This window comes from Podarcis gaigeae, assembly GCF_964106915.1.
Source record: "Podarcis gaigeae genome assembly, chromosome: 13".
NCBI classification, from domain to species: domain Eukaryota; kingdom Metazoa; phylum Chordata; class Lepidosauria; order Squamata; family Lacertidae; genus Podarcis; species Podarcis gaigeae.
Window position 1 is genome coordinate 54,258,478 of NC_139689.1, and position 21,670 is coordinate 54,280,147.

Sequence of the window (21,670 nt, forward strand, 5' to 3'; positions counted from 1 at the left end):
CAGCCAGCCTCCCAGATGGGTCTCACCTTGGTTCTCCTTGCTCCAAGCAACTCCGCCCCATCCATCTGCTATCCCAAGCCTCGCTATTTAGAGGCACATTTTCCTAGAGGCCCAAGGCTTCCTCTCAATGTTGCCGTCAACCCCTTTTGTCACGTTATTGCCTCAGTGAGGCACTGGCTGGGAAAGGAAGCTTCACCTCTATTTTCCACTGGCCTGGAAACTTCCATTTAGTGCTCCAAATATGAGCTAGATTCTGATATTCATTAATCACTTGGGTTTAGCAGGGGTTCCCTCCTCCCAAACTTATAACAATCTGAAATAATAATATTTTTCTACTGAAAAAGCAAACACTGCTTATTATACTGGCAAAAAATAGAGACATACTGAATACATATCTACAAAATGACCACATTTTACAGAGTTGGTCCATTTGGATCCAGTTATACTTCTGCAGGCATCACTGACTTGGAACCAAGGAACTGCAGGACTATTTTTACGCACACAGTGAAGTGTTGGCATTTCTCTCTGATGACCGTCCCATCCCATGTACACCCCACAAACCTCTTTTGAAATTCAGGGGTACAGAAGATCAGTTTGTAATATGGCACAGAGAGTATCTGCTGTTCAAAGCAGAAGTAAAGAATTGTATGGAGTAGTTCTTGGCTGAAACTAAAAGAACCTTAATGTGTAGTATTCTTTATTTTAGTATTTTTTACTTTTCCATAAAGGTATTTTGCTCATGGAGTAAAATATAATAATGGGTTGTTTAGAGTGAATTTGCCTTCTCAGATACGGTATTTGTTTCTTTCATTAACATTCAGGCAATATGAATATTTTCCCCATCATCCCGTAAAAGTCCAGAAATTGCTGAAAATTGATGGAAACATGATGGAGCAGAAGTGGCTGTCTAAAACACGTGTGTGCGCAGACACACACACACATCTCATAATTCCTATTAAAATGCCACCCCAAACAAAATATAACATAATTCCACAAAATATACACAATTGCAACGAAGTAGGGCATGACTGCAATTTAAGGCAAATGATGCAGATAAATCTACTTTAATGGATATGTTCAGTAGATGCAAAAATAAATACACCTTATTTATTGTTTTTGGCTGATTGAACTTAGTGATAAGAAATGCAGAGCCCTCGTCCTCTCTTTAGTTCAGTAACATCAAATACATTCTCACCCACACTACCTTTCTCCTAAATTGTAGTAAATAATTTCTGCAGCCTTGGAAGGGTAAGCCTTCATCAGCAATTAAAGTTGTGGAAAATATTTTCATTTTCACCCTGGGTTTTCCATATCTGATTTAGCTTAAATTGTGCCAGCATATTTCAGAACCATCTGTATTTCCATTTAAAAGAACTCTACCACAGGGACCAAACACAGAACTTGATAGGATGATAATGACCATTACTCTAATGATTAAAAAACCCCATTAAAATCTAAAAGGCAACAAGGACAATTTTAAAAAATGAATCTGAAACAGTAAAATTTGTTTCATCAAATTCAATTTAATGTTCATTTTTAAAAATACATTTTTCTGTTTTTATAGGTAAGGTAAAGGTAAAGGGACCCCTGGCCATTAGGTCCAGTCGTGACCGACTCTGGGGTTGCGGCGCTCATCTCGCTTTATTGGCCGAGGGAGCCGGCGTACAGCTTCCGGGTCATGTGGCCAGCAGGACTAAGCCGCTGCTGGCGAACCAGAGCAGCGCACGGAATCTACTTGCACTCTGACGTGCTTTCGAACTGCTAGGTTGGCAGGAGCAGGGACCGAGCAACGGGAGCTCACCCCATTCCAGGGATTCGAACTGCCGACCTTCTGATCGGCAAGTCCTAGGCTCTGTGGTTTAACCCACAGCGCCACCCGCGTCCGATTAAAAGGTACTTCTGGGTAAATACAGTCACACCTCAGGTTACAGACGCTTCGGGTTGCGCACCACGCCGAACCTGGAAGAACTGAAACAGGGTTGCTTCTGGACTTAGTTGGTCTCTAAGGTGCTACTGGACATTTTTTTTATTTATTATATATTTCGACTGTGTCAGACCAACATGCCTATCTGCCTAAATCTGGAGCCTTTTTATGTACCACTGGAATACAAAATTCAGGGGCAACACAAACCATATACTTTATTTACACACACACACACACACACACACACATAATCTGATTGGTTCCTATAGTTTATTGGTTTATTAGTAAAACAATAAATACACATAAAGGAAACTGTGATATCTAAGTTTAATTATTACCACATTTTCTTATTATTATCTTATTACTTTTTACCTTCAATATGGTTTTTAAAACGGCAGTCATAGATATCAATATAGATATACAGTGGTACCTCGGGTTAAGAACTTAATTCGTTCCGGAGCTCTGTACTTAACCTGAAACTGTCCTTAACCTGAAGTACCACTTTAGCTAATGGGGCCTCCTGCTGCCGCCGCGCCGCCGGAGCACAATTTCTGTTCTCATCCTGAAGCAAAGTTCTTAACCAGAGGTACTATTTCTGGGTTAGCGGAGTCTGTAACCTGAAGCGTATGTAACCTGAGGTACCACTGTAGATATATAGATACCTGGATGGATTAGATATGCATGTATTTTACTCTCGGTTTTTAATGCATTCTTTTCTCTTTTTTGGTGGGCCATCCATCCATCCACCCACCCAAGAGGTCAGATTGCTGCCCTCAGCAGCAGCTAATCTTTAAGGTGCCACAACACTTCTCAGTGTTTTTCCTACAAGTAAGATATTCTGATGAGTTTAGGGAGAAGTCCATATATAATTATTTTCACTTTTGCTGTTCCAGTGTAGTGGTAGTAATAATAATAGTGATAATAATAAGAATTTGTCCTTAATGGCAGTATTGAAGGATCATTGTAAGAGTTTTGAATAGTCTGCCACCAGGTGGAGATATTTTCCCAAATAAATTTGTGCTGGCACTTAAATAAGTGTCCCTAAGAGAAAACACTTGTCTTTCTCCGTCTGTGTTCTAACATGAAAACAGAATCATAGATTGTAGAGTCATCGAGTCCAGAGCTGGAGGCGAGAGAGGGATGGAAATAACTGATATCCTTAAGTGTCTGTATAAGCAAACAGGAAGAACACTAAGGAAATTCAGAAACAAAAATTATGTGACATAAACTGATGCAATAATCCACAAGTCTTTCTAGTTCTTTTTATTGATTTCTAACAAATTGTAAATACAACACAGAAGTTCCCCTATTCTCTTCCTTGCCCCTCCTGGAACAGATTTATGAAGCCCTGTCACAGCCTTGTTTGTGAACTCAGTGGATGCCAGTCATTGGATGGTTTGTTATAAAATCTTGTAAAAGGGCACTTTATTTCATAGAATCAGAGAATGCGCTGGCAGAGCTACTGCTCACAAAGCTGATGGGATCATAGAAGAGCAGAGTTGGAAGGGTTCTCGAGGGTCACCGAGTCCAGCCCCCTGCAATGCAGGAATCTCAACTGACACATCCAAGACAGATGGACAGCCAACCCTGGAGAGGGACCTTTTTAATGTTTGATGTCTCACTGTGTTTCTATATTTTGTTGGAAGCTGCCCAGATTGGCTGGGGCAACATGGTCAGATGGGTGGGGTACAAATAATAATAATAAGATGATGATGATGATTAAAAACCTCCACCACCTTCTAATGGAGTTCCACTGCTGAACAGCTCTTGCCATCAGAAAGCTCTTCCTGATGTTTAGTCAGAATCTTCTTCTTGTTGTTGTTCTTGTTCTTCTTCTTCTTCTTCTTGTTTATTAAATTTGTATACTCTCCTTTACCAGCAGGCCTCAAGGTTACAACATAAAATCACAATATAAAAAAATAAAATACATAATAAAAATAAATACAAAAACAACCTACAAACCAACAAACGGGGAGCCACTGCAGTTTTCTCTCTGACCTCTTGAGGAGCACACGGAGAAGGAACTCAGAAGATGATCTCAGGGTCCAGGGCAGTTCATATGGAAAGAGGCGGTCCTTGAGGTGTTGCGTTCCTGAGCTGTTTATATGAGCTATAAAGTCTTATAGGTCAAACCCAGCACTCTGAATTGGGCCCAGAAACTGGTGAGCAACCTGGCTGGTGAATTCTGCTCTAGCAGTGTGCATAAAATTAGGGTTGCCATACATCTAGGAATTCCCAGACATGTCCTCTTTTGGGGGTCTTACCTACCATCTGGGAGAATTTTATGCCCTGAATTTGGGTTAAAAAAATAAAATAAAATAACAAAATTGTGTGCGAGTGGTTCTGGCTCTGGTGTGGATGGTTTGGTCTCAGCAACGGTGGCAGAGGGGTTCAACAACTTTTTGTGTCCAGATTTTTACCTCTTGAGATATGTATTAGTTTAAGGGAAATTGCTTGCACAAACTGCATACAAAGATGTGGTTATTAGGAGAAATTCAAATGGATGAATTTGCTTATGGATTTTTTTTTTAAAGTTAATTGTTGCAGAAATGTAGCAAACTGAATTTAAAATAGGAAAAGTAAGAAACAGAGAGAACCAAAACTGACATATCCAGCCAGTCAGCCACCCTGGGTCCTACTTACTTTCAGAAAGGCACCTTTTCCAGATTGCCCTTCTTTTGAGGTTTCTAGAAAGGTCACCAATAGTTAATATATTTATCCCAAATTAGACATACCTTGAAAACTTACAAACCAGGTTGTTTTGTTTTGGTTTGTGTGAGAGCGAGAGAATTCATGGAACATTTCTTTAATTTTAAAGGAAATTAGGCAAGCAGTTTTAAAAGAAGCAGTAGCAAAGGGGAAAGTGGTAGGCTATTTTTTCCTATCCTCTTGCTGTTTTTTCTCCAAATCCTGCAGAACCTGACAGGCAGGGTATAGCAAGTTCTTCCCTATTTTCTGGAAGTCCCACCTCCTTCCCCGCAGCTTATCTTGGGTTTCTTTTCTCTTTTTTTGCCTATCAGCATTTGTACAAATTACTTCTTCCTTATTTGTTCTGTTGCAAGTTAGTAGTCTTAACCAAATCCAGTGCTATGGAGTTATTTCCTCAGAAAGTGCGGTATTTATTTGGGTTTTCAAATGATGTTGAAGTGAACACTAAGATCTTTGAACAGGCCCGTAAAGGGGGGGGGGGGCAGCCGGGTATCCCTGCCCCAGTCTTCAGAGGGCTGAATCTGAATGAAAAAATGAGAGAGGCTATTTCTCCATGTCCAGGTTTGCTGTCAACTGCAGCCTCAATTGGAATCTTCCTTTTAAATGTTATCAATCAATGTCTGCTGTTTTGCAAATTGGTTTCCACAGGAAAAGCAAGAGGATAATCAGAATTGGCATATGTTTCACAAATGCTAGCTTGTTAGCACCACTGGATAGTTCAGTTGGTTAGAGCAGGGCGCTGAGAATGCCAAGGTTGCAGGTTTGATCCCCGTACGGGACAGCTGCATATTCCTGCATTGCCAGGGGTTGGGGTCTCTTCCAATTCTATGATTCAACTGTTTGCATTTCTATATCACTAAGTGAAATGAAAATATGTCATTAATTTGCAATAGCATGCACTTCTGATTTCAAAATCCCTTTGTATCAATGCCCTTCTAGACTTGCGCTGCAATCCTATCCCCTGATCCGGGATGCTAGAGCAGTACAGGCCTAGCAGAGCCATGGCAGAGGCCCTTGCTATGCCCCCTGCCAGTGGGGGTGCTTGAAAAAGCGGCTGCCAACTGTGTCTCCCCCAGCGGGAGCCCATAGGGCCCTGAGGTAGGGGGTGAAAAGGTGGGGCAGGGCCAGCCATTCATGCCCTGGTCCTGGAGCTGGGCCCTCAGGTGGAGCCTAAGGTGGTCCTGGAGCTGGGCCCTCAGGGTTGCCAACTTTAAAAATATCCAGGGGGACAGGTAAGCCTCACCACACATAATTGATCACAAGAAGCAGTGCATGCACACCGTTTGAATGACACTGCCCATCAACTTTGGGGGACCCTGGCCCCCTCAGTTTTATGGAGGCTGTGTGAAGGGAGCTTGGCCCCTAGGACTTGGCTTCTATGGGCCCAACCAAGGTCCTTCTGTTGCACCATCCCAGAAACAGGGGCAGGTGGATACAGGGGAGGGAAACTCCCCACGTCCCCCTCTGACCAGCAGGAACCTGCAGAGCTTCTGATGTAGGGCAATAATTGCTGCCCAGTGCCTCTTAGGATTGCTCTGTCTGCTTAAAACATTTCACTGCTGGTGCGGCAATCTTTTAAATTGGACGCTGTTCCTTGTGAGAAATTTCTTGCCCCATGGCTTGACTAATTTCAACCACATGAGAATATTCTATCTTTGGGGGGAGAGGGTTAAAGTGAAAAGATAAGCAATTGCGTGGGGAACGGCCAAGGCTTCCTACTTGCTCTTTCGAAGGGGGAACCGGGCCGGTGCCTGGTATGTGCAAGGCCTCCGCAACACTTGTGAAAACACATCCAAGAAGGGGTGCCTGACCTGTGCCTCTCCATCTATTGTGGGACGACAACTCCCATTATCCCTAGACATTGGTCCTGCTGGGAGGTAGAATTCAGCAACTCTCGAGAGTTGCTGCACAAGTTAACCCCTCCTGCCCTAAAGGAAAGCGGGAATAACTTTTCAAGGGGAAAAGGTGGCTCTCTTCTTGAATTCCATGGGTTCTGGGTAGGATAGCCACCCCGTTGCGCAGAGAGGCAGTCCTCAGGCCACTGCTGCTACATATGAGACTTTAATTTCCCACCCAATTTTCCGCTACTGTACATCTTTCTTGCAATTTCTACACTTCCAGTACATTTCTTCTGCTTTGAATAGCCAAAATATTATCCAGTCATCTAAGAGCTAGGCCATAAAACCTAATAGAGGTGTTACAGTCTCTCTCTCTCGCCCTCCACCCCATAATTTCAAGTTCCCCAGGCTATAGATTTACGATGGCTTTCCCCAAGGAATTCTTAGGCCTGAACATTTATGAGAGGGGCTATGAATTTATCACTAATCATTCTCAGCAATCAACACCCCACCCCAAAACTACCATTTCCAATTAGACAGGCATCTAATATATACCTGTAGGGTAGCTCTGCCCACTTAGCTGCCTGTTACATGTAGCACAGGTCTAAAAATAGGACTGCTTAAAAAACAAAGGAACAAACAAATGCTCCTGAAGCTTTACTATCTGTTTGCCATGAAGATACTCAGCAGCTGAAGTTTTCCCACAACCTCTGTAACAAAAAAAGGTTTATTTTGCCCAAATTCCATATGCCAGACTGCTGTTACAAGAGACACCTGCAAAAAAGGCTTGCAGCTGCAATGAAGAGGGGCAGAGTGTGCTGGGGAGGCATCTTGACCCCTCCTGTGTCCCTCCTCCCTCTTGCCCACTTTGCTAAAGACAGCAGGTAAATGACGTTTCTCTCTGGTTGAATTTTAGTTTCCCCACTGCTGGGATGCTTGTTCTCCTGACTGAGGGCAGTTCATATTTGCAAGCAGTAGATTCCCTAAACCTAGTTCGCTTTAGGTAGGTTGAAAATGAAAATTCAATCTGGCCAGACTCAGAGACTGGAAAACAAGAAGTGAAAAGCGTTGACTGCACCCAGATCCATGCAGAGCATTTCAAGGGGGTAGTTTTGATACCAAATTATCCCTGTTATGCAAATTTCCTCCCCAAGCGGCTGGTTCCCAGTTATGCGTGGGGAGAAGCAGACCCCACATCTGCTTCCCGTTTTGCCATTTCAGAGACTAACCATCTGCTGGGCCTCATCCCGAACAGGCTGCACTACACTGATTAACTTCCTCACCCGGCCAGCCCAGGCCTCTCATCTGCTGTGAGGTGGTTTTTCTCTCCCCTTTTTCTTTTTCTGAGCTGCTTGCAAACCAGAACCTTCACTTTTCTCCCAAGGGACAGGAAGGTGTTGGTTTGTGAGATTTGCAGCAGGAACAACTCTGGAGGCTGCCTGCTGCCACCCATCAGCCTTAAAGTATGGCTGGGAAAGATAAACGTTCAGGGCACCTCCCAGACTTCCAGGAGTTTCTAGGACTCCGAGATCCTGAGAAGAGGAACCTGCCTTTGCATCACGATTTTATTTGACTGTTTCTAATAGTTTTATGTGCCTGCTGTGTGGCGGTGGGGGCAGCAAAGAAGCTTTTTCTCTCTGCCATCTCTGTGCCCATGCAGTGGCTTGCCTTACAAGAGGTCTTCCAGGTGGGAAATGGACCGACAAGGTCCACCCTGGGGCAGAAACAGCAGGCCTCTCAGAGGAGCAGCTTGAGGGCAAAGTCACTGGTGTCTGAGCTGCCCAGTTGAGGCAGATCTGGTGAAGCCCAATCCACCTCGGTTCATCTTTGGTAGGCAGCACTTGCTTATTTCCCTTGACCTCTCTACAACTTTCAGTAGCCTTGACCAGCTTCCTCCTGGGGTGTTTCTGTGGACTGGGAGTGGCAGCCGTTCTGCTCCTGTCTGCAGGGGCTGCTAACAGAGAGCAGCGGGGGGGGGGGGGGAGAGATCTGCTTGGCCCCATGGCAGTTGTCTTCTGGGGATACACGGGAGCCCATTCTTTCCCCACACTATTTAGCATCTATAAGAAACCCCTGGGAAGGTGGGGACTGGAGTGCTGGGCCACAGATATGAAGGTGAATTAGGGGATGCTGTGCAAGACAAGTGCTGGACCAGGGACATTGGTGGTCTGGGTGGAACCCAATAAATTAAAACTGATTATGTGGTCAGAGAATTGACTAGACAGCCTGTTCTAGATATGGGGAACAGCTACAGAGTTTGGGGGGTACTCCTAGATTCCAGTGTCACAGAGTGAAAAGTGCCTTTGCTGCTTTGACTGCTTCGGCAGCTACAGCTGTTATTGGGCTGGGGAGGCATAGCTGCTGGAGTCAGTTCTCGGCTAAGCTCCCGGTTGGATTATTGCAATATGCTTCTGAAGACTGTCTGGTGCATAATGTCATTGCCTCTGGACAGGGCCAGCACAAGACGTTTTGGTTCCAAAAGTGAACCACAAATTGGTTTCCCTGCCTTCCAGGAAGAAGGGTGAGTTAAAATCTACATCATTAATGGGGGGTGGAGAGAATAAAGATTGACATTGGGCGCATGGGGGTGGTGGATCCCAGCAGTGCCTCCTATTTGCCAAGGTGGCCTGGGGTCTGTCAGGAATGGGAGCGGCAGATCTGGCCTCCAAGAAGCGTGCCACAGTGGATGTTGCCCCTGTGGCGATGGCAGTGCGCAATACATTCCTTGGAGGCCAAATCTGCTATCTGCATGGATCACCTTACCTTACCTCATGAGTGGGCTGGCCCTGCCTCTGAGGCAAGGTGGGGCCACATTATAATGATGCTGAAGACATGGTGCTGGCTCCCAGTGAGCTGCTGGACCCTCTTCCAGGTGCTGGGACTAGAGCACAAATGCCCTTAAGGCCAAAGTCCTTTAAGGAGTCTCTTCCCATTCCCCCAGCATTGACCACATCAAGGCTTTAAAATCTCTAATGTGATTGGTTAACTAATCAGAGATGTGTAATCAACTTTTAACGATTTGATTTTTAAGGTGAGCCTCAGCAGAGGATTTCTGGCATTTGGCCGTTTGACCGAGTGTGCGTGTAAAGCGACTTGCACAAGAGACAGTATTCTTTGGCCTCCACCATTGCTCAAACTCCCTGCATGTCTGGTTTTTTAATCACAGCTGTGGTTTACAGAAAGCTACTAACTACAGAGGTTACATAATGCTACACAGCAACGCTGAAGACAAACCCCATAACTTTAGCAAGATGCTTAAAATTTTGATTTTCAAAGAGTAATGACTTAATAAAGCTACTGTGAATGTAAACACTGATGGATTTTTGCACATTGCCTCACTATTAGCCGTGCAGTCAGACGCAGAAGCTTCTACATTTTGTGGTGACTCAGCATTTAAGAGGAGCACTTTGCACATGCTCAGAATCTTGGCTCAAACAAAACAAGGAATGTAGGGAAACAGGACTGATCATAAAATCCCGGTACCCTGAAGCCGAATTGACCCCAGCAGTCAGCTGACTTTATGTCTGGCTTTATGCTCCCCTAAGGAATGTGTCAAAATCATATAGTGGAACCTTGCTAGACTGTACCACTTCAGACTGCGCATACTGGTCATATCTGAACAAAACAAAATGCTACACATAGAAATCTAGCATATAAAGGGGGAAAATATGCTAGCTTTCTATAAGCAAGAGCTTTTTTTTCACGTGCCATCCCTGCCTCCAGCTGAATACATAGGGATGGCAGAGAAATTTGAGTCAGTTTGCATTTAAAGGCAAACCTACCCAATGTGCACTTTCTGAAACCATATGCGAACCCAAACACAGCCAGCCTGCAAAATTCACATGTGTCCAATAAAATGCATATACTAGAGTGAAATGTGCATGAAAATGCATATATTAGTGAAAATGAAATGCATTTTGTTTTTGCAAAAACGTGCATATTAGGCAAAATTCCCACTAAAAATATAAGCTTCCAAGAGGACTTAAAAAATATTAATGGCTAGAAGCTGATGTGAAAATGTGGTTTGCTTCTTGTTGAACCCAGCAGCAAAATTGCTGGCGGTTGCTGGCCTTTGAATAGTCTCTCTTAATTGCCTCTAAATATCAGTTCCAGCTCCCTGACGAGGGGAGGTTGCCATTGTAGGTTTCTTCCTTCCATAGAGGTGCCCTCCGGTGGGTTGAAGCTGCAAGGATGAAGGTTGCAAGGAGCAGTGAGAGCAGCCGGAGGCCTAGCTCAGCACGCTGTAAATGCAAGGATCCACCACAGCCCCAACAGGCCCCACTTTCTCTTTCCTAGAATAAATATTCCAAGTATCCCGTGTTTACAAAAGGAAATGTCTGTGTCTTCAGACAAAACTTTACTAACATTCAGATTTTTTTTTATGAAATTTGCTTCGTTTTGTTTTAAATACATTGCTCTGAAAAGATAACTGCAATTACAATATAAATCCACAACAAAAAATGTGTTAAGTACAAGTACAAACAGGCAACGCCAAAGTAGGGACATTGTGCGATTTTTGAAAAGCATTTTTTGATCTGCTGTTATTTACAGATGTGAGGCAATCTATTATAACAAACATCAATGTGAACTAAGCCACCCACTTTTCTGAGAGTATAAGTAATCCAGAATAAAATAAGTTCTCAGAGTCCAGTTTTTCAAAACCATACATTTTTAAAAAAGAAATTACCAGGACATTTTCATTTTCAAACAAAACAACGACCATTATGGGTTGGGTGTGTGTGGAGGGGTGAGGCTGGAGGAGGCAGAAGTGACACTTCAAACAGCAGGTCACAAATTCTGATAAAGGGTAGCTTTCTAAGATGCTAACTCACTAAACTGTATTTGCTTTCAGTACCTATGTACTTAGTTGCAATCAGTGTGTTTTTTCTAGAAAAATAGGTGCCAGTACAGTGGTACCTCGGGTTAAGTACTTAATTCGTTCCGGAGGTCTGTTCTTAACCTGAAACTGTTCTTAACCTGAAGCACCACTTTAGCTAATGGGGTCTCCTGCTGCTGCCGCGCCGCCATCGCGTGATTTCTGTTCTCATCCTGAAGCAAAGTTCTTAATCCAAGGTACTATTTCTGGGTTAGCGGAGTCTGTAACCTGAAGCATATGTAACCTGAAGTATATGTAACCTGAGATACCATGAAGTTGTTACAGTAAGTGCCACACTTTTTAACAACACCCCCCCCAAACAAAAGAGATGTCGATACTGCGTACGCAAGCACCCCCTGAAAAAAAAACACTGGTTGCAACATAAATAGAAAAACCTAGAACCAGAAACACACAGGCACTGATAACGTATTAATTAATATCTGTTTAGTACAGCTATTATACATATGAACACAGAACTTTCTTGGTATGCATGAATGTTAAAAATGGCATGAAGCAGCACAAATTCTCATATATAGAGCAGCACTGCACTGCACCAAGCGTGTGCCCATTGAGTTCAGTGGCAGGAACGCAGCTGCACAGCCAAAGGAATTTGGACATGGATCTGTTTCCTCCATTGAAATGAACGGAGTAATCCTTGAGGTTGGGGAGAGCTGTGTGTCCAGCGCACAAAAATGCCTGTGCTGATAAAAAATGGCTGAATAAGACTGATAATGTTTTGCAACTGACCCAACCATTTTGACAGGCCAGAAATTGTAACTATAAAGGTCTTATTCTCCTCAGTTATAAAGGTGACATCGAGAGCTGCTCTAAAATAGGTTTCTAGTCACAACTGGGAATGAAGGAATGGGATCAGTGATGGCTTTGTGCCGTTGTGCAGCATCCCCTCTGAGGTTTCTTCACACATTACCTTTTTTCAGTGCATTCTTAAAGAAAGGTTGCATGTTAAAATACCATGTGTGTGTAAAACAGCTCCCTCTGGGTTTGTTGCTGAGTCCTGTGTGCAAGACCCCTTCAGCAAGCATGGGGCAGCGCTGAGATACACAGGAAATGAAAGACACTTTCCAGTGTGAAATAGGCAAAGTGTGGGTTCTGCAGATGCAGTTTAACTGTGGGATTTAAAACACTACCCCCGCCATAATTAATAAGACCAAAAACAAACCCCGTGCACTTTCATTTTTAATAGAAGCTTCATTAAAAAGAAGATTCAGCTTATGATTTAAAAGTGTCTTGCCAAGGCAGACAAGAAGTTAATTAATTATGTGCTAAATCCACCAACAGAAACTGTGCAATGTGTTGGAGTGTGTGTGTTACACAAAGACATTTAATGTGTTTGAAACAGCCTTGCACAGTTGTTTTTACATATACAACTTTTGTCTTTAACTTACCACCTTATTTACTCCATCATTTCTAAGCCTAAACCTGACAACAGCAGTATTTGTCATGTGGAAGTTGCACTTCAAAGACTGACTCCTGCAAAATAGCCCTATCCCAATGACCCCTTTCTAGATCCACAGTAGATTGCACAGGTGTGGTGATTTCCCCACAAACCTTAAAAATAGGGAAACTGCTCCCCCTCATTCACATTCACAGCATTAGAAATTGCTTTATAATCTCAGCAAGTAGTTTGTGATAGAGGAGAGGGTCCTACATACAACCCGGTGAGCCTACACAAAGGACCTTTCCCTCAGTACTTCTTTAGACTGAGTTTCCAACTGACTTAATTTGGATGTGGATAAGAATTGGGTGGAACTTTTACTGGATCTTACTCATAATCCCCTGAGCTTTTCATTTACATAGTCTGGGTTTGACCAGAGCAGTCCATTTTCCCATAAGTTAAATGATGCAAAGGCTGCAACTCAGATTTTTCTGAGACTGTTTAGAATACCCCACAAAATAGCACTCCTCCTAACAAGCACAGCAGCAGCAGCCATGCTCTCCACCCATGTTGTTCGAGGCAATGCTGCCAGGATTCTTCTGGACATGCTCCATTCCAAAACTAAGGACATTCTGAATAATCTACAACGATGACACCTGTGCTGTTCAGCTTTTGGAGATCATGGCTCAAACGAATTCTGCTTGAGAGGTGATTCAATACGGCTGGGACCACCCAAAAAACCTAAGAGCTTTTTAAACCTACTCTAAATGTGGATTATTGCTGTTGATTAGTGAATGTACCAAATCATTATAGGAAATCGTAATTCATGTATGGTGTAAGAAGTGTATTTTCAGAGTGTCACCACAGAAAAAGATAACATTAATTTTGTTTTTCTAGTTTCCAACCAAAACTGTGCACACTCATACCCAAATAAAGGCCTTGGATGAAAGAAAAGAGTGGGGGGGGGGCGGTGCTAGCAAGAATGGGTTTCTTCTACCTAACTACAAAAACTCCTACTTTACTATATTTGGGTGACTTATATTTGCAATAAAAACATCAATATTAAGAGTAGAAAACTGAATTGTGATTGCATGCTATGGGAAGAGTTCATTTCCAGGGACCTGACCTTCTGCTTTTCACAGAGCTCCAGACAATTTCTATACAAGTAGCTTTAACTCATGTGGTAGCGGTGTTCTCCTCGGGTGATGTGGGAGGAGAATTCGTACCTGTCCTGGCTGTGGTAGCCACACATGTTGCACTCAAAAGGATCGCGGAAGCCATGGCAGCCCATATGGATGGTGTACATTACATGGTCCAAGAACAGGACCCGACAATGTTCACATCTGTAAACTTTCACTTGCTCTCCATTGCCATTTATTACTTTGAATGCATCTTGGGAGCTGTCACTGTTTGCCCTTAGGAGGTCATATGGCCGGTGTTCTTCCTTTATCGAGAGGCCGTTCCGTGCATGGGGTGCTATGTGATTTGTTAGGTAAATTAAGCCGCTGCGTTCTTCGTTATTGCTTTCCGTATCAGTGGAGTCTTGACTGTTGATGGGTGAAGGGTCCCTTTCTGAAGAAATGGATTTGGCTTTAGAAAGTAGTAGCAGGTTTTCCACCGCGCTGTCCTGAGCGGCGTGATTGGATCGGGCCAGGTTGGTCTCCCCAAGGGACTTATGAAGCTGATACATGGGGCTGATGACAGGCACTACTTCGGAGCCTCCTGGGGGGGTCTGCACCAGCGGGCGCAAGGACTCTGCCCCCAGGTAGCTGATGGCATTGTTAATAGCCTGGTCTATGACATGGGTCTGCATCATATCATTCTCCTTCTCAAAATTGGTGGTTGCATCATAAGGAACATCAGATGCACATTTTTCACCTGCAATCCAAAATAGTCATAAATTAGGCTTGGGATTGAAATGCCTTTGAAACATATCCATTAATCAGACCTGAGCGTGGCATTGCAGAACACAAGACAAATCAACACAGAGAGATATCACAGCTTTCAGGCCCTGCTGCTATCTTTTTGCTATTATGAGAAAATATGTAGAGATGTAAATATTTTGTAATGGAAATTGGTATGTGGTATGCACTTCAACAATGTAATTGCCTTATGCTTTTAACTGTATATATCCTGTTTCATGATTGGAAGCCATTGTTGGAAGATCACTGTTGGTCAAAAAAGTAGTCTAGATATTTAAAGATAAATGCTATATTGATTATTCCTAGATCTAATGGCATGAAACTGGTGTCTTAAATGAACTAAGTCGCCATTTTTATCTTATAAGTAGCAATTTTTTTATTATTCCAGATTCAGAATCCCCTACATCAGATATTCAATAACAACTTTATGGGCTATATCCAGTTCTTTAGACTGGCATTTGAAATTAATTGCAGAAACTGATACATGAGATGGACTCCAGTGACTGATCTCAAAATCTAGATTTAAAAAATTGAATCTTTTTTCTTAAAAAAAGAATGATAATATTTCATTTCAGGCTTGCAAATCATTTTGCTTATGTAATCCCTACTAAGGATGCTGGAGACTTCCATAAAAAATGGAAACACGACTGGAAATTCCCGCAATCTGCCTGTTTGTCGGAGGCCATGAACAGAAATCATGCAATCGAATATAAATGATAAGTCACTATTGTTGTTTAAGGCCACACATTATTTCTTTCTTTCTGCATTTACGTTACATTACATTCTGCATTGTTTTTGACGTTTCCATTACACTGAAATTAATTATGTCATTAATTACATATGTTTCAGCCATTGCAGATAGTGAGACAAATAATGTAAGCTTTAGTGGAAGTTGAACCATAGCAGAATAGAAACAGCCCTGATTGTGAGGGACCCATGATGAACCCAGGAAGGGATGGAAATTGCTGCCTCTTTACATTCCTGATCAGCACAGATACACATTTCAAAAGGATCTTGGTAATTCTATGTCAAATCTTCCTTCTGTTTTTGGAATCCCTTTTACTTGTTAGTGTTTCCTATCAGAAAGGGTGAACTTCGTGGGTCATCAGCTGGGCTTGGCAAGATGCCCCCCCCCCCCCCGGCAGCAGCTGTCCCTTTGTAAACACAGCCTGCTGATGATCCTGCACAGAGAAGTGCAGGTGGGATGAGAAATGTTTCACCCAGTTCTCCTCCCCATAGGAATTAGCAGGCTGCCCAGTCTTTGCTGGCACAGAATGAAGGCCATGACTGGGCGGGACTGAAGCAGAAAAGAAAAGGAGACCCCTGCAATGGTCCTGCACTCAGCCTGAGATCTCTCTTGCCCACACAATACAGGCCCAGCAGGGCCAGGGGGGCAGGCCAGGTAGCAGGGACTCAATATGAGGGCCAAGCTACAAGTTGCATGCAGACTCCTTTGGGAAAGGGCGGTTTTCATTGTGCAAGACGCGTGCAGGGAACGTTCTTTCCTCCACCACTTTTCTGCTGCAACTCCCCACTTCCTCTCAGAGAGGTTCCAGATGCACATTTGTGGAGGCAAAAACATCTGGTAAGGAAAGCCAGCTGGAGGGAGAAGAGAGGTGATGGCAAGGGGAAAGTCTAGATGCCCTCCCTCTTCCACCGCTGAAAGCCACCCTCTTCTTAGAAGGAGCAGGCAGCCTGGATCTGTCTGCATATTTACCTCTATGGCACAAATGGCACAGCGGGGGGGGGGGGAGAAGAGGGAGAGGTCATTTATCCTGGGACAATGGCATGGAGGAAAGGGTTAAATTTAGGGGGTGAGATTTCAGACTTGAATCTAGGCACCCCCTTTTCTAAAAATTAAGCACAGACTACACTGAACTGTGATGACACATAAAGATCATGCAAAAGAGAACAAAGAAATAAAATCATCCAAAGGGCAAGTTAGATTCCACTTTGTGAAGAAAGCAAAGCTGGGGCGGGGGCGGGGGGCGGAATTTGGGCTCCCTTGGTGCTATGCTGACATGAGCCCTACCTTCTGAAGCTGAGCCTCTCTAAATTTGTACTGTCATTATGGTATCTTCTTTCACCACACTCTGAATAACTGACAGGAAATGCTGTTCTTCTAATCTGGCAGCTCTTCTTATCACGAGGGTAAGGAAGTGAGAGTCTGCCCTCATCCCAAAGCGGGACACCACCTTCACAAAAAATGTTCTCGTCAAATCTCCTTAGTTCGTTCATGCGATAGACATGTACTTTGACTATGGAGCCTCCCTCTTCCCTGCCAATCAATTCTGGGGGAAAGCAAGGAAAAAATATGTCAGGGACATTTCTGCATCTGCCATTAAAAGGTAAAGGGACCCCTGACTGTTAGGTCCAGTCGTGACCGACTCTGGGGTTGTGCGCTCATCTCGCTTTATTGGCCGAGGGAGCTGATGTTTGCCCGCAGACAGTTTTTCCGGGTCTGGCAAACCAGAGCAGCACACGGAAATGCCGTTTACCTTCCCGCCAGAGCGGTACCTATTTATCTACTTGCACTTTGACGTGCTTTCGAACTGCTACGTTGTCAGGAGCTGGGACCGAGCAATGGGAGCTCACCCCGTCGCGGGGATTCGAACCACCGACCTTCTGATCGGCAAGCCCTAGGCTCAGTGGTTTAACCCACAGCGCCACCCGCGTCCCCATGAGGAAAGTCTATTAGGACATTATTCAATCAGCCATGTGTTAAGATCACCCAGGAGGCTCTGCAAGAGAAGCCCAACTACAGAAGCCCACCGAGGAGCAGCAAAGGCTAGAGCTGTTTTAGCAGTGATGCCCCACACCTGGAACGCCATGTCTCAGGTGGTCTCAAGAGCCAGCCCTCCTCTGTTGTGGCTCCTGTGGAACTCCCTTCCCCTAGAGGCACAGGTGCTGGGAACTCAGGTGGGCTGCCACTGCCGAGCAAACACATTTTTATTCTCATGGGCATTTGGAGTAAATTGGTGATAGCTGCTTACTAAGCTTTATATTTTCTTATGATGCTGCATTTTATTGATTGGTTTCTTAATTCTTGCTTTATATCTTTATATCTTACAGCTGTGGGATCGTTATGATGTGATGAAGGGGAATCTACAAATTTGGTAAAGAAATAAAAGTAAAATAGGGAGGTTTATCTGGCCACTTCATTCTCCTCTATAGGAAGGTTTTCTACCTTATTTGAAAATGCTTGGAGTAAGAAATCATGCTCTACAACTCTGATTTTTGTGTGGTTTTATGATTTGTGCTGTGCATCTGGATTTATTTTGAATGCTTCAATTTGTATTGATGGAATTTTATGTCTTGTTGTATTGTGTTTCATGCTTTGTTAAGTTACTCTGAATGCACTGATGGAAAGTGGGATATAATAATTTTAGTGAAAACTAGGCAGGAGAAGATGATTTATCCCACCTCTCTTGTGCACCACATGCAATAACGCCCCTTCTCCATAGAGGACCTGGCAATTCTGTTCCCAATAGATGTTTTGAAAGTAAACACAATTGCGTTAGTGAACTTAATATGTATGTCTCTCTCTCTCTGTTTGTGTACACACACACACACACACACACACACACACACACACACACAAACACCAGAGAATGTGATAATGTAGGAGAAGCAATAGACCAGTAAAGTGCCCTAGAGAAGGAGAAGCAGAAAAAAATGGGCAGAAGGGCACTCGGCAGTCTAGTGAATGATCTTAGAGCACATGATTCTGTGTGGTTGTTGAAACTAAACAGGTGTAGCCCTGATCACTTCCTGGACAAGAGACCACTGGAAGCCCCAGGTAAGCCACTGGAAACTTTCAAAAGACAAAAATGGGCTTAAAAAAAAATAAAGATATGGTAGGAGGAATTGTTTCTGTCTTTTCAGATATATATCTGAAATCTTATATGTGCTTTATCATGTTGCAACAAACAAAACACTGCAAAAGTTTCCGAGATTGAAAGTGCTACTTAAATGACTGATCCAAAATTTTCACAAATTACTGACTGGAGCTAGGAGTAGCTTGGAACTGAATCTCTTGGTTAATTACTTTGCTCTTCCTGTTGCAATAAAGAAAAACAAAATTGAAAAATCCAACCATGTAAAGGAGGCAGCAAACATTTAACTCTTACCAACAAATTTCTGAGGCATAGAACTCTTACGTTTGGCGACGTTACTTGCTAGTCTGTCCAACATAAGGGATCGCTCTGATCCCACCTTGCACAGGTCTTCAGCCATTTCGCTCTGGCTGGTTTCCTCTTTCATGACTGCAAAAATTAAAAGAAACAAGATATCCTAAACACACAGCCATGGAAAGTTCCAACTTTGCTGAGACACAGTCTACAGGCAGGCACAGGGAGAGAAGGTGCCCCAAAAGAAGCAGTTTGGGATATCCAAGGCTAGTTTCTCAAAGCAGATGGCAGAGTCTGAATGAATTGTTTTAGCACTGTGAAACCATTTTTAAATTCCAAAACCAGTAACAGTTTTTCACCATAGCTTTGTATAATGGCATTATGATATGGGCAGTTTTATTTTAAGTCAGAGCGTTCCAAAATGTGTGTTGTGACACGTTAGAAAAACAGTGTGCAGGTGTGTCATGCAAACACTCTTATAAGGGGTTAGTTTAACCTCTGGTTTGGTGGTAAAATTGAATTACTGTGTCGTGAAATGATGCACATCTAAAAAGTGTGTCACCAACATGAGAACTTTGGAAAGCTCTGTCTAAAGCACACAATGCAAACTGAATCATCTCTATCTATATTCTTGTGGACTCTCACTCCCAAAACACCCCCCAAAAGGCAATAATTTACCCTTGCAGAAGCCATGCTGGTTCTGTTTCAGCAAGGTCTGCTCTTCTGTATGTTTGGCAGTTGCATCTTTATCAATGCTAAAGAAACAACAAGTCTTCCCAGAGCAGATGCTAAACTAGCTGACCTGTAGTTTCCCAGATCCTCTTTTTCAAACTGGTGCTACGTTGGCCATTTCCCACTCCTCAGAAAGGCTGATCTTAGGGACAAGTGACGTGGTACTTTTGTTAGATGAGCAATTTGACATTTGAGTCCTTTCAGAACTCTTGCATGGGTGTCATTCAGTCTCTGATTTGCTAGGTTTAAACTTGTCAACAAGGCAGAGAACTTCGTTTTCCTCCACTATTTGTGTCTTCCTTGGGACCTCTTCACAAGGAAGTTAATTCAGGCACAGGGGTCTGCCCTGCATCTACGGTGAAGACAGATGAAGACAATTCCTTGACCACCTTCTCTGCAACCCCCCCTTCAAGTGGAGCCCATAATTCTTGTACAAGCCTGGCTTGTCCCCAGATGTTCCCCAGTGCCTAACAAATCGAAACCCCTCCTTCTGACACTACCATCTGATCCGTGTATTGAGATCACAGAGCTGTGTTCTGTGCATGGAACCAGTTACCGTATATTTCAGAGAAGGCTACCCTGAAGGTCCTGGATGCCAAACGCTTACCTAACAAACCACATTTTGCTTTCAGGACTGGATGAATACATTTCCTTCCCATCACATTGACGTCAAGAGGCAGCATAACTCCTCCAGCAGAGCGGGCAATCACACGTGTGCCATTCTGTGAAATAGGCTGGATGGCCCCACCCCCTGCTGAATTACTACTTTCATGTCTGTTTTTGTTGGGATCTGTTAGGTCACAAGGGGGGGGTGCCCTGACTTGCTCACCTTGTTGCTGAAGAGTTGGGAGGTGATATTATGACCACCCTCAAATATCCAAAGGGCTGTCACATGCAAGATGGTGCATGCTAGTCTTCTGCTGCTCCAGAGGGGACAACCTGAGTCAATGGCTTCAAATGACAAGGAAGGAGATTCTGACTAAACATCAGGAAGAGCTTTCTGGCAGTGAGAGCTTTTGGGATGGATTCCTCAGTAGGTGGCAGGCTCTCCTTCGCTGGAGGCTTTTAAGCTGAGGTTGGGTGGCCATCTGTCAGGGATTCTTTAGCTGGGGTTCCTTTGGACTCCCTTCCAATTCTATGGCTCTGTAACAAAGTGGGGCTGAACTCCTGGGCTCAACCAATTCTACAGAGTAAGAATGTTAAAGGGGGATGGATCTGAGTTTGTTTAGTCCCCTGGGAGTGGAGATTTTTGTCAGGATAGATTCCAGTGAAGATTAACTTCCTGAGAAGCTTTCAGTGGGTTTTACAAGCTGACTTGGCGTGAGGCATCGTGTTTGACTTTACCTTCTATGGCACACTTATAAAAGCTTCCTGAAATTTAAGGCTCGTCCTCTTCAAATCAGCAAAAGTTTATTAGTAAGAAAGATACTTTATTTTAAGCTACTCTGTGAACCCAGAGATTAGTCAAGCAAGGCTGTCGTTTTCACCACCTGCAGTTGGTGGTTGTGATATGACAAGTGATGGCGGAGAACTTTGCAATAGTCAAATGTGAGCTCTGCAGCTGGTTGCCTGGTTGCCAATGTGGTGAGCACTAGTGATCTTCAATTTTACACACACACACACACACACACACACACACACACACATACACACACTTAATGACAGTATTTTCGAACCCAGGAAATATTTAATGATGTTTTGGATACTAATACTATTGTCACAGGCTGGTTGGATGCACAGGAGTGTTGGGAGGCCCCATCCAGGGAAGCCCTAGGCAACCCCCTGGGGAAGAAGGCTCTTGGGGGTTGGTGGTGGGATGACAATGAGAGGTCAGAGGGAGCAGATTGGGAGGAGGTGGTGTCGGAAGCTGAAGAGGAAACAGGGCTTAGTGAGCAGGCAGAGTCTGGGGCAGAGAGCAGTTCCGACCCAGAGGAAGAAGCAGAAGGGGGTTAAGAGGCCAAGAGGAGGCAGGCTGCTGAAGAATCCAGGGTGTCTCCCCCTCCTGCTGTGAGGGAGGAGTCTTAGCGAGCGGTAGGAAGGGCTATCATTGAAGCAAGACCTACTGGGAAGGGTTGCTGTGACCACTAGGCATGCTCTGTTTTAGTTTCTTTGAATAATTAACTTCACGGACCCCAGTGTTTTT

General features: G+C 43.8%; 1 protein-coding gene across 8 annotated transcripts in view; it reads right to left on the reverse strand.

Annotated features, from left to right (window-relative positions):
- Positions 1 to 10,811: 10,811 nt before the first annotated feature.
- The window catches only part of IKZF1 (IKAROS family zinc finger 1), an 82,920-nt gene continuing 72,061 nt past the window's right edge, over positions 10,812 to 21,670 (reverse strand). For 4 of the 8 annotated variants that reach the window (XM_083709467.1, XM_083709471.1, XM_083709473.1 and 1 more), the window contains 2 exons: positions 18,826 to 18,930; positions 10,812 to 14,621 (listed from right to left, as the gene is read on the reverse strand). In XM_083709467.1, the coding sequence (XP_083565593.1) occupies positions 13,915 to 14,621; positions 18,826 to 18,930 (812 nt within the window). In that variant the 3' untranslated portion in view covers positions 10,812 to 13,914. Of the gene's footprint in view, positions 14,622 to 18,795; positions 18,931 to 21,670 lie in introns of all 8 variants that reach the window. The other 4 variants (XM_083709466.1, XM_083709469.1, XM_083709472.1 and 1 more) reach the window with 1 other exon arrangement.